Below are 13192 nucleotides of genomic sequence, written 5' to 3'. Positions count from 1 at the left end.
AGAAAAAAGTCAGGCATAAAATGAGCACATAAAGTGCAGACATATAAAATCACAGTTTTTCACATTAGGATCTAACAGGCCACCTTGTTTATGGTTTGATTCAGTTTAAAAAATAGACAATAATAGAAAGAGTAAGATAGAATAAACAGGGTAAAATAGTGCAATAGTGCAGTGTAATAAGTGGTAGAAAAGAATAGACATGAAATGAGCACATAAAGTGCAGACATATAAAATCAATTTTTTTTTTACAGTGCAATAATATTGTTCTGGATTACTGTTCAACGGTTCAAAGTCGTCTTTACCTTCTCTGCTTGGTATCCACAGTTTAAAAGCTGACAGTCTTCCCTCCTGTTTGACACCCACACAATAGAAAAGTAAATAATGGCCACCTCCGTGGAGATGACTCTCGTCTGGCAGCCTGGCGGTGCACCCAAGCAGCAGACGCAAAACCGGAGAAGAATTAACAGCGAAGCTTCAAATGAGGCTCTCCAGAGCACGTCCTCTGGGTTTAATCTTTGTCTCCTCTGTTATTTCGTATCCTCCCTTACAAGTCCTAGTGGAGTCCAATTCTTACTCCTAATTGAAATCTGTCTCTTCCTTTCGGTTTCAAACCAGGGTGCCGTGGAAGGAGAAGCCGAGTGCATGATCTGCGTCCTCTGTTCTGCTCAGTGCTTCAAATCGGATTGGAACAAACTTTTGCCTTTATCCACAAAGTACTTTACAACTCGTGTCTCACATTCACCCATTCGGACAGCCATGCGAGGCGCCGGTCTGGGGTTACCTGCTGGGAGGACACTCTGCCCCCGGAGCCACAGCACTGGCTTCGCAATTATGCCACAACAATGTGGAACGCCCTACCCACAGCCGTAAAGGAATGTGAATCCCTACCCACCTTCAAAACCGCTCTCAAAGAGCACCTACGGGAGGCTACAATTCGAAACTGGCCCCGGTAAATGTCCAAACTCGCACCCCCACCCAACCAACCCCCCCAATGTACTGTTTCCTCCCCCTCAAATGTATATATTCTCTTTTAGAAACTGTCTGTAAATAAACAGTACTGTATATTTGTATATCTTGTATGTCATAAATGTCTGGATGTAACAGTACTATATGTTGTGTATGCAGGGAACTAAATAAGCACCCGCCAAGCGCCAATTGCGTGTAGATTTAAGGTTTGGCGAGTAAAAATGAGAGGTCTGCCCGCCACCTGGCGTGTAGTTCATATCGATACTCTTATTTTGAAAATCCTGTGCGGGTCTCATTTCCGCCCCAAGCACAGCTCCAGTCATAAAATCTATGGCTCCGGCAGCTAGCAATGTTCGGTTCATACTCTTATTTTGAAAAACCCTGTAGCAACTCCGCGCGTCATATCCGCCCAGTCCGTGCTTCTGAAAGCAGAGCAGCGCTACACAGCAGTGCTCCTACACGACCCGAAATAAGTCCGGTGTTTTTTTTCTCTCACAACGGGTCAAATGCATCTACATGCTTTGCACCGTCGCCATTCCTTTATGCCCACATCGCCCGAAATTAACGTTTATGTACCATTACAATCACTACAACGTTAGCGTAAGCTAACAAGCTAATCCTGATCAGAGGCAGAGGCGCAGAGCCATAGAGGCGCAGACCGTGTGACTGGGGAAAGGGAAATGGGGGGGGGGGGGGCACTCTCCCCTTCCCTGTGTGTGTGCGTGCGTTTGGAAAGACGATGAAGTCACTAGTCAGGACTCAGGACAGGAGTATATTATAGTAAACTGAGGATTACTGAGGATGGACAGATAATGTTGATATTCAAATATAAAAAAGTTTCGAGAGGAGTGGAAGTTTGAAGACAGACTACTAGACTACAATATGATGCGGGGGTGGTGAGTTGAAACAGTGTGTGTGTGTGTGTCCCGACCCCACTTCTATGTTTCAATAAATTATTTGCATTTAAAACTATTAACGCTGACTCATTCCTTCAGTCCACTCAAAATTATGCTAATATTCCTTATGTTGTTTATGATATTAATTGAAAATAGCATATGAGAGTATTATATAGTAATAATAACACATGGCGATATATTAAAAGCTATTTATAATTTTAAGTTTGTTCCCTGCGTGTATGTCATAAATGTTGAAAATGGGGGACCCTGATGTAAACAAGACGAAAGTATTTCTCTGGTCTGCATCCCCTTAACAATTGTGTGTATTGAGCCGTACTGTATTGTACCCATTCTGCAATCTGTTAATTTAATACAATTTTCAATCAATCAATCAATCAATGAGACTTTTCTAGTTTCTCCAGCAGAGGCTATTATGGTTTCTATGATGGTTGAATCTATGACGGGAGTAAATGGTCCATTTATATATCTCTTTTATCCAAAGCACTTCACAATTTTGTTCCTCACATTCACCCATTCACTCACTCACACACACCGACGGCAGATGCAAGGTGCCGACCTGCTCATCGGGAGCAGTTAGGGTTGTCTTGCTCAAGGACACGCTGCCCGGGAGGAGCGGGAATCGAACGTACTACATGTCATCTGTCTCTAGTCAGACACAGAACGTACTACATGTCATCTGTCTCTAGTCAGACGCAGAACGTTCTACATGTCATGTGTCCCCGTAAATGTCCAAACACCCCAACCGTCCCCCCCCCACCCCCACCCACCCAACCCCCTCCTAATGTACAGTTTCCTCCCCCTCGAATGTATATATTTTCTGTTAGGATCTCTGTTAAACAGTACTGTATATTTGTATATCTTGTATGTCATAAATGTAACAGTACTGTATATCTGTATGTCATAAATGTCATGATATATATATATATATCTGTATATCTGTATGTTGCGTATGTCATAAATGTCACTATGAATTGAAAATGGGGGACCCTGATGTAAACAAGACGAAAGTCTTTCTCTGGTCTGCATCCCCTTAACAATTGTGTGTATTGAGCCGTACTATATTGTACCCATTCTGCAATCTGTTAATAAAGTTTTCAATCAATCAATCAATCAATCAATCAATCAATCAATCAATCAATCAATCAATCAATCAATCAATCAAACTCTAGTCAGATGCAGAACATACTACATGTCATCTGTGTCCCTGTGACCTTTGGCTGGTGATTTATCAAAAGACGCGAAGGGACCAAATTTTAAGAAGACAAACTGTTTTACGGCCAATTGCTCTCTCTCTCTCTCCCCCCCCCCCCCCCCCCCCCCCCCCCCCCCCCCCCCCCCGCAGGGGAGAGTAGTTGAGAGAGCTGAGAGCTACAACATGAGACAGGCCGCTGTGATAATGTGGACACCATGAAGATGAACGTCTGTTATTTGTGTTTCAAAGTAACAGCCTGCCGGGAAGCAGAACAGAATATCTATTCTATGCAAATAATAATAATAATAATACATTTATTTTATATAGCGCCTTACATAAGGTATCTCAAAGCGCTTTACATACATTGCATTATGGTATATGGACAAACACAGCACATGGACAAACACAGTACATGGACTTTCACAATGACAACATGGTGGGGATACTACAGAGAAAGGGAGACAGCTTAGAGACAAGACAGAGAGAACATTTAATAAATAATAATACTAAAATATAGGTGTGTACAGAGGTGAAAATGTAAGTGATGCAGGGGTTGGGGGGTCAGGAGTGAGGGTATGCAAGGTTGAATAAGGTAGGTTTTGAGGTGGGACTTAAATGTTTCTACGGATGGGGCTTCTTTGATGTGTGACAGGAGTTGATTCCAGAGTCGGGGAGCAGAGGAGGAGAATGATTTGTTTCCTGTGGACTTAAGGACTTAGTGTGGTGTGCTCAGAAGGGCTACGTTGGATGAGCGGAGTGAGCGGGAGGGAGTGTAGTGTTGAAGGAGGTTGTAGATGCAGGCAGGTGCTAGGGAGTGGAGGGCTTTGTAAGTGAGGAGACAGATCTTAAAGTCAAGCCTATACTTAACAGGGAGCCAGTGAAGTGAGGAGAGGACAGGTGTGATGTGGGAGAATTTGGGGCAGCGGGTGATGATGCGGGCTGAGGTGTTCTGAACTAGTTGAAGTTTACAATGAAAGCAGCCATGTTGTTCTCTCACCTGCCATTGTTGAGATGCCCAGGGTGACTCCTATGGATAACTCGATCTGTGTGCCCTGTGGGACACCAACACACACACACACACACACACACACACACACACACACACACACACACACACACACACACACACACACACACACACACACACACACACACACACACACACACACACACACACACACACACACACACACACACACACACACACACACACACACACACACACACAGGTTAGTTAGTATTGTGTTAACCCTGTGCAATCATCCTGGATACAGGTCTCTGCATGATGGTTATGGTTATATATTATAACCATCAGAACACTGAACTCTCCACACACAAGTGCACATGATCACACACATACACACACACACACACACACAACACACGTGCTGCAATCGCTTTAAAACAAAATGTCACTTTAATAAACAAAATGGAAAGGTCACTTTAAAGGAATGAGGAAAATAAAGGTCACTTAAGGTAGAACCGACGTGGTTCTTGTATAGTATAGTTTAGATATAGTATAGCATAATGACATAGAGTTAAAACTGTATATAGTAGTGTACATAGGACCCAGTGCCTTCTCAGGAATTTAGCATGTCTATTTTATCATGCCCATCTTATGTCTTTTTATTAGCTGTTTTTTTTATGTCTATTTTATTATTAGTATTATTGCACAATCGAAGCGGGCATGACCACCCGCATTTCACTGTATGCCCTGGTATGTATGTGACAAATAAACCTCTTGAATCTTGAATCTTGAGACTCAGAGACGTCTTCAGTTTCCGGGGAGCCGTGTCTTCACTCTGTGGTTGCTGATGAAGACAGACAGATAGGAGACGTTTGAGTGTCTCGGAGGCTGGTCACCTCAGTTACTTAAGGTAGTAGTGCCAGCCGCTGACTGGCGTTGTCTGACACCCGAGTGCTTCTTTGTAAAGCCCTAAGCTGAAGCAGACGCAGTACTTTAGGACTATCTCTCTGGCAGTGATGTACCTGAACGCGTTCAACGAACTCGTTCATATTTTGGGGGCGAACATGAAATGAACGTACTGTATTGCCGCTAGATGGACGTAATTGTGAACGCGTTCATTCTCAGCGCTCTATCACTCTCTCTTCAAGGCAATGGTAGGGGAAACACTGATAAACAATCACAGTGTGATGGAAATGCCAGTATTCTGATTGCTCTCTGTGGTTCTATATGGGTTGTGGCAATAATTTTGACAAATAATAGCTTGCAGCAACGTATGGAAAAAAGAACTATAAACTATAAACTAGTTCATTTTTGAAACCATGAACTTTAGTTCAAATTATTTTATTATGAACTATGACCTGAACTACCGTAAATCCTCTAATAGTGGAGGGTACTCAAATAGAGGGCGGGCCTCTTATAATGGCCGGGGGTTTGATACATGCAGACAAATACAGGCCGGCTTCCAATACAAGGTTTTTGTATTGTATTTTTTGTGCCGTGATATAGAATGAGATAAACTCTTGCCAATGCAAATTAAGTGCTGCCTCCCGCTACACTGACTACATTAACGTTTCCCTCTCGTTGGCGTTAGCGTTAGCATTAGCGTTAGCTAACGTTGTCATAGCGGGATCATCCCTATGTTCCCTGTGTCCTATGTTCCCCGGGTTCTATGTTCCCCGCTTTGATTGATTAATAGATTGAACATTTTATAAATTTTTATTATTTTATTAATTATTAATGTCCGCCTTGTTTCGAACGGTTAAGCTTAGGCCCTCTTTCGAACTGGTTAAGGTTAGAGTTTGGAATCAGGGCTGGTGGTCTAAAATTTTCAATCAATCAATCAATCAATCAAAGCGGGGAACATAGAACCCGGGGAACATAGGACACGGGGAACATAGACATGCTCCCGTCATAGCTAGATCTGTGGTGTCGGCTGGATGACGTTGGCTTCGTTTGCAAACGTTAGTTAACGTTCGCTATCTTTATGGCGTTGGCAGGCGGGGCTGGCGTTGTCCAGTTGACATTACAGATCATGATGCTTTGATAGCGTTAGCTAAAGCTATTGCCTGCATGTTATCAACTCGATTCGACTCAGGTAGAGTCGAGAAGGTACAACACGCAAAATTGTCCGTGCGGGCCCCGCAACCTATAGACAGTTCCAACTTCAGTGTGTGAATTACATTAATCCACCACAGTTTCACAATTACTCAACTGCACTCAATATTTAAATACCAATGTTAGTCTAAATAAATGTAGACAGACAATGTACATATAAAAAAATAGAATGAACAGAGCAACTCTTGCCAATGCCGGTTATGATAACACGGACGATATAGCAGAATATCCTAACGGTGACGCGTCTCGCGTTCATCACGTCTACAAGCAAATGTCTCGCGAGATGAAAATGGCACCGACCAGGCGAAAGTTTGATGTTAAATTTAAACAAACAGCTCTAAAGTATGCGGAGGAACATTCAGGAGAGCAAGCGGCAAGGCACTTCGACATCAATCCGAAGAGGATAAGATACTGGAAAAGGCAGAAGAATGAACTGCACTTAGCCGACAAGGAAAGAGCACGGCTAGCTGGTGGTGGGCGGAAGAAAGTTAGTTAGAGAGTCTTGAGGAAAATTATTCAGCTTCAAGCTAAGGAGATCTACTCTTCCGTGAGCGACGGAGCCGGCAAGTTGTTTGTAGGTAGCCGGGGCTGGCTTGAAAAATATATTTTTTTATATCCACTTTTTCTCCCATTTTCTATTTTTCTCCCATCCCAATTTCGTATGTCCAATTCTCCCCTCCCCTGTCTCGAACGCTGCTAGACTATGCCTCCCACTGGTCGGCTGCAGTGAGGACCAAGCCTTGCATCACGTGTCCCCTCCGGTACACGAGGAGGCAGCTGTCGCATCTTTTCACCTGAACAGCGCAATCTCTCAGTGGCGAGGAGTAACGCGTGGGAGGCTCACGCTGCCCCAGATACTTCCTGATTCTGCTGTACAGGCGCACCAACCGACCTGTAGGAGTCACTGTCCACAACGTCCGGTCCCCACCCACCGGCTTTCCCACCCCCTAATACTGCCAATTATGTTAGTATGAACGACCGGCCAAGCCGGTAGCAACACCGAGAGCTGGGCTCGATACCAGCATCTCCTGCGTTATTGGCGAGCGCCTTGCCCACTGCGCCACTCAACCTTTCCCTCCGACGTCGCACTACCATGGCGCCAAAAGATCCGGATCTCCTCACCGAGAAACTAGTGAACTTTGTCGATTACTTTAGCAAGGCCGTCGAAGCTAAAGGGGTTTCCGAGAAGAACATCATTGCAATGGACGAGACCGCGGTTTGGTTGGATATGGTGTCGCCCACTACCATTGAGAAACAGGGTGCTAAGAGTGTGGCTCTCAAAACGACAGGGCACGAGAGAAAAACCATCTCACTGTCGTCCTGGCTGCTGAAGCTGATGGCGCCAAACTCAAGCCCTACATCGTCTTCAAGGGGGGCGAAACGTGAGGTGAAGGCAATGGAGCAAACGGTTCCCCGTGCCGTGATCGCCACTTCAGTGAATGGTTGGACGAACGACACCCTCACTCACTACACACTGGCTACTGAAATGAAACGCGGCTACAACCTCACAGCAGCAGTGATCCCGGCTGGCTGCACGAAGTACATTCAAGCACCCGACGTGATGTGGAACAAGCCATTCAAGTAGGGCTGGGCGATTAATCGATATTATCGATTAATTCGAATGAATGAATTAGGACGATTTTGAAAAATGTCAATTGATTTTCAAAAAAAATATTTACTTTCCCTTTTTTTTTTTTTTTATGCTCACCTTTTATTTTACAAAAAGTAATGTTTGGTGAAAGTTAGATTAGCACTTTATTAATCCCAATAGGGAAATTCATTCTTGTTTGATGATCAAGAGGCACCTTTTATTTGTTTTAAGTGAAGTTTGGTGAAACAGCAAGAGTAACCTTTTATATTATATATATATATATATATTATTATAATAATTTTTTTTTTTAAGTGAAGATTGGTGGAAGTTGGGTTTGCACTTCAGTCCCAATAGGGACATTCATCTTGGTTTGATAATTTTTTTGTGTCAAATAAAAACAAAGGTTATTTGAATGATTTCCTTGGCGCTTCTAGTTTTCAAGAGAAAAAAAATCAATTAAAATCGTAAATCGGCTTAAAAAAAAAATAATAATCAGGGATTTTAGTTTTAGGCCATATCGCCCCCCAGCCCTACATTCAAGCAGAGTCTGCATGATGCCTATGACCAGTGGGTGGCTGGGGATAGAGAGAAGCAGTACACAGCTGGAGGGGGAAACCTGAAGGCGCCTGCAGGTGGACTGGGTGCTCGCCGCCTGGGACAAGCTGGATATGATCATCAAGTCCTTCAAAGTTTGTGGACAGTCGGTGAAAATTGACCGGAGTGAGGACGACCTCATTCACTGCTTCAAAGAGGGACAGCCCTGCGCCCCCTGGACGGGAGGCTCTCATCCAGCTGCGCCAGGGGAACGAGGAGAACAGACAGGCTGCCCTGGATGAGGAAGATGAGGACGAGCTGCTCAACAATGAACTTGTTGTTCTAGATGAAAGTGATGACGAGGACTCTGGTGATGATACTGACCTACTTGAGTGAGTGAGTGAGTGACCACCTATTGCACTGTTCATTTTCAGTAGCCTATTCTGTTCATTTTGAAAAGTAAACGGCAATAGGTCTACCGGTATTGCTACTGGTAGGTATTTGCCTGTCTGTCTGTCTGTCTGCCTGCCTGCCTGCCTGCCTGCCTGCCTGCCTGCCTGCCTGCCTGCCTGCCTGCCTGCCTGCCTGCCTGCCTGTCTGTCTGTCTGTCTGTCTGTCTGTCTGTCTGTTTGCCTGCCTGCCTGCCTGCCTGCCTGCCTGCCTGCCTGCCTGCCTGCCTGCCTGCCTGCCTGCCTGCCTGCCTGCCTAGCTGCCTGCCTGCCTGCCTGCCTGCCTGCCAGTCTGCCTGCCTGCCTGCCTGCCTGCCTGCCTGCCTGCCTGCCTGCCTGCCTGCCTGCCTGCCTGCCTGCCTGCCTGCCTGCCTGCCTGTCTGTCTGCCTGCCTGCCTGCCTGCCTGCCTGCCAGTCTGCCTGTCTGTCTGCCTAAGCATCATTAGAATCAAGTCCAGGATCATCAATCATCCAGGGGAAGCTGTCAGAGCAACACTCCTGCATTGGGGAGGAGCCCATACCAACAGTGACAGAGAGGCCAGTCAAAAGCCTGGGACTCTGGTACGATGCAACCCTCAAGGACACAGACCAAAAGTAGACCAGCTTAGGCAGGGCGCCATCAGTGGCCTGGAGAGTGTCAACAAGTCTACTAACCATCTCTCAGTATAGTGCAGACCTGCAGACCTGCATCAAGGCCTGACCATCTCTCAGTAGTGTCTCTTCCTCTCTCTCTCTCTCTCTCTCTCTCTCTCTCTCTCTCTCTCTCTCTCTCTCTCTCTCTCTCTCTCTCTCTCTCTCTCTCTCTCTCTCTCTCTCTCTCTTTCACTTCATGCTGGTGTTAGAGGAAAGTTACATCCCTCTCAGCAGAGGAGTCAGAAGAAATCAGTACAGTAAAGAAGGAATTTTGTCTCTCTCTCTCACACCTCATGGTGGTGTTAGAGGAAAGTGTTACATCCCTCTCCCCTTCCTAGGCTATCTGTGTGTGTGTGTCTCTCTCTCTCTCTCTCTCTGCATCCCCTTAACAATTGTGTGTATTGAGCCGTACTGTATTGTACCCATTCTGCAATCTGTTAATAACATTTTCAATCAATCAATCAAACTCCCCCCCCCCCTAATGGCAGGGTGGGGTTCAGGTGTGCTGTCGGCTCAGACCCACTCTCTCCACCACGCTACCTGGTACCAGACCCACTCTCTCCACCACGCTACCTGGTACCAGACCCACTCTCTCCACCACGCTACCTGGTACCAGACCCACTCTCTCCACCACGCTACCTGGTACCAGACCCACTCTCTCCACCACGCTACCTGGTACCAGACCCACTCTCTCCACCACGCTACCTGGTACCAGACCCACTCTCTCCACCACACTACCTGGTACCAGACCCACTCTCTCCACCACGCTACCTGGTACCAGACCCACTCTCTCCACCACGCTACCTGGTACCAGACCCACTCTCTCCACCACGCTACCTGGTACCAGGCCCTCTCTCTCCACCACGCTACCTGGTACCAGACCCTCTCTCTCCACCACGCTACCTGGTACCAGACCCTCTCTCTCCACCACGCTACCCGGTACCAGACCCTCTCTCTCCACCACGCTACCTGGTACCAGACCCACTCTCTCCACCACGCTACCTGGTACCAGACCCTCTCTCTCCACCACGCTACCTGGTACCAGACCCTCTCTCTCCACCACGCTACCTGGTACCAGACCCTCTCTCTCCACCACGCTACCTGGTACCAGACCCTCTCTCTCCACCACGCTACCTGGTACCAGACCCACTCTCTCCACCACGCTACCTGGTACCAGACCCTCTCTCTCCACCATGCTACCTGGTACCAGACCCACTCTCTCCACCACGCTACCTGGTACCAGACCCTCTCTCTCCACCACGCTACCTGGTACCAGACCCTCTCTCTCCACCACGCTACTTGGTACCAGACCCTCTCTCTCCACCACGCTACCTGGTACCAGACCCTCTCTCTCCACCACGCTACCTGGTACCAGACCCACTCTCTCCACCACGCTACCTGGTACCAGACCCTCTCTCTCCACCACGCTACCTGGTACCAGACCCTCTCTCTCCACCACGCTACCTGGTACCAGACCCTCTCTCCACCATGCTACCTGGTACCAGACCCTCTCTCTCCACCACACTACCTGGTACCAGACCCACTCTCTCCACCACGCTACCTGGTACCAGACCCTCTCTCTCCACCACGCTACCTGGTACCAGACTCTCTCTCTCCACCACGCTACCTGGTACCAGACCCTCTCTCTCCACCACGCTACCCGGTACCAGACCCTCTCTCCACCACGCTACCTGGTACCAGACCCACTCTCTCCACCACGCTACCCGGTACCAGACCCTCTCTCTCCACCACGCTACCTGGTACCAGACCCACTCTCTCCACCACGCTACCTGGTACCAGACCCACTCTTTCCACCACACTACCTGGTACCAGACCCTCTCTCCACCACGCTACCTGGTACCAGACCCACTCTCTCCACCACGCTACCTGGTACCAGACCCTCTCTCTCCACCATGCTACCTGGTACCAGACCCTTTCTCTCCACCACACTACCTGGTACCAGACCCTCTCTCTCCACCACGCTACCTGGTACCAGACCCACTCTCTCCACGACGCTACCTGGTACCAGACCCACTCTCTCCACCACGCTACCTGGTACCAGACCCACTCTCTCCACCACGCTACCTGGTACCAGACCCACTCTCTCCACCACGCTACCTGGTACCAGACCCACTCTCTCCACCACGCTACCTGGTACTGGTATTGAGCCGTACTGTATTGTACCCATTCTGCAATCTGTTAATAACATTTTCAATCAATCAATCAAACTCCCCCCCCTAATGGCAGGGTGGGGTTCAGGTGTGCTGTCGGCTCAGACCCACTCTCTCCACCACGCTACCTGGTACCAGACTCTCTCTCTCCACCACGCTACCTGGTACCAGACCCTCTCTCTCCACCACGCTACCTGGTACCAGACCCACTCTCTCCACCACGCTACCTGGTACCAGACCCACTCTCTCCACCACGCTACCTGGTACCAGACCCACTCTCTCCACCACGCTACCTGGTACCAGGCCCACTCTCTCCACCACGCTACCTGGTACCAGACCCACTCTCTCCACCACGCTACCTGGTACCAGACCCTCTCTCTCCACTACGCTACCTGGTACCAGACCCTCTCTCTCCATCACGCTACCTGGTACCAGACCCACTCTCTCCACCACGCTACCTAGTACCAGACCCACTCTCTCCACCACGCTACCTGGTACCAGACCCACTCTCTCCTCTCCACCACGCTACCTGGTACCAGACCCTCTCTCTCCACCATGCTACCTGGTACCAGACCCACTCTCTCCACCACGCTACCTGGTACCAGACCCTCTCTCTCCACCACGCTACCTGGTACCAGACCCACTCTCTCCACCACGCTACCTAGTACCAGACCCACTCTCTCCACCATGCTACCTGGTACCAGACCCTCTCTCTCCACCACGCTACCTGGTACCAGACCCACTCTCTCCACCACGCTACCTGGTACCAGACCCTCTCTCTCCACCACGCTACCTGGTACCAGACCCACTCTCTCCACCATGCTACCTGGTACCAGACCCACTCTCTCCACCACGCTACCTGGTACCAGACCCTCTCTCTCCACCACGCTACCTGGTACCAGACCCTCTCTCTCCACCACGCTACCTGGTACCAGACCCTCTCTCTCCACCACGCTACCTGGTACCAGACCCACTCTCTCCACCACGCTACCTGGTACCAGACCCTCTCTCTCCACCACGCTACCTGGTACCAGACCCTCTCTCTCCACCACGCTACCTGGTACCAGACCCTCTCTCTCCACCACGCTACCTGGTACCAGACCCACTCTCTCCTCTCCACCACGCTACCTGGTACCAGACCCGCTCTCTCCACCACGCTACCTGGTACCAGACCCACTCTCTCCACCACACTACCTGGTACCAGACCCACTCTCTCCACCACGCTACCTGGTACCAGACCCACTCTCTCCACCACGCTACCTGGTACCAGGCCCTCTCTCTCCACCACGCTACCTGGTACCAGACCCTCTCTCTCCACCACGCTACCTGGTACCAGACCCACTCTCTCCACCACGCTACCTGGTACCAGACCCTCTCTCCACCACGCTACCTGGTACCAGACCCACTCTCTCCACCACGCTACCTGGTACCAGACCCTCTCTCCACCATGCTACCTGGTACCAGGCCCGCTGTCTCCACCACTGGATCACATGCTCTTAGACCTCCATAGGCCGCTGTTACATTGAGCTCATGGGAGAGAGAGCGGGGGAGAAAATTAATGAATGTGGATGAGAGCCTTGACATTAAGTGGTTGCAGCTACGGCTGTGGTGGGGCTGCTGGAGACATGATCCAATAGATTTTATGTGTCTCCTGAAC

At 48.8% G+C, this 13192-nt stretch overlaps 1 protein-coding gene across 1 annotated transcript in view; it reads right to left on the bottom strand.

Moving 5' to 3' along the window:
- LOC311246652 (transmembrane protein 65-like) overlaps positions 1–13192 on the bottom strand; it is a 132022-nt gene that overhangs the window by 41611 nt on the left and 77219 nt on the right. Inside the window, 1 exon segment of the mRNA XM_084336821.1 lies at positions 4045–4127. Within this exon segment, the coding sequence (XP_084192947.1) occupies positions 4045–4127 (83 nt within the window).

The sequence above is a fragment of the Notolepis coatsorum genome (genome assembly GCF_963971535.1).
Source record: "Notolepis coatsorum genome assembly, chromosome: 19".
NCBI classification, from domain to species: domain Eukaryota; kingdom Metazoa; phylum Chordata; class Actinopteri; order Aulopiformes; family Paralepididae; genus Notolepis; species Notolepis coatsorum.
This window is presented reverse-complemented; position numbering and strand designations above follow the sequence as displayed.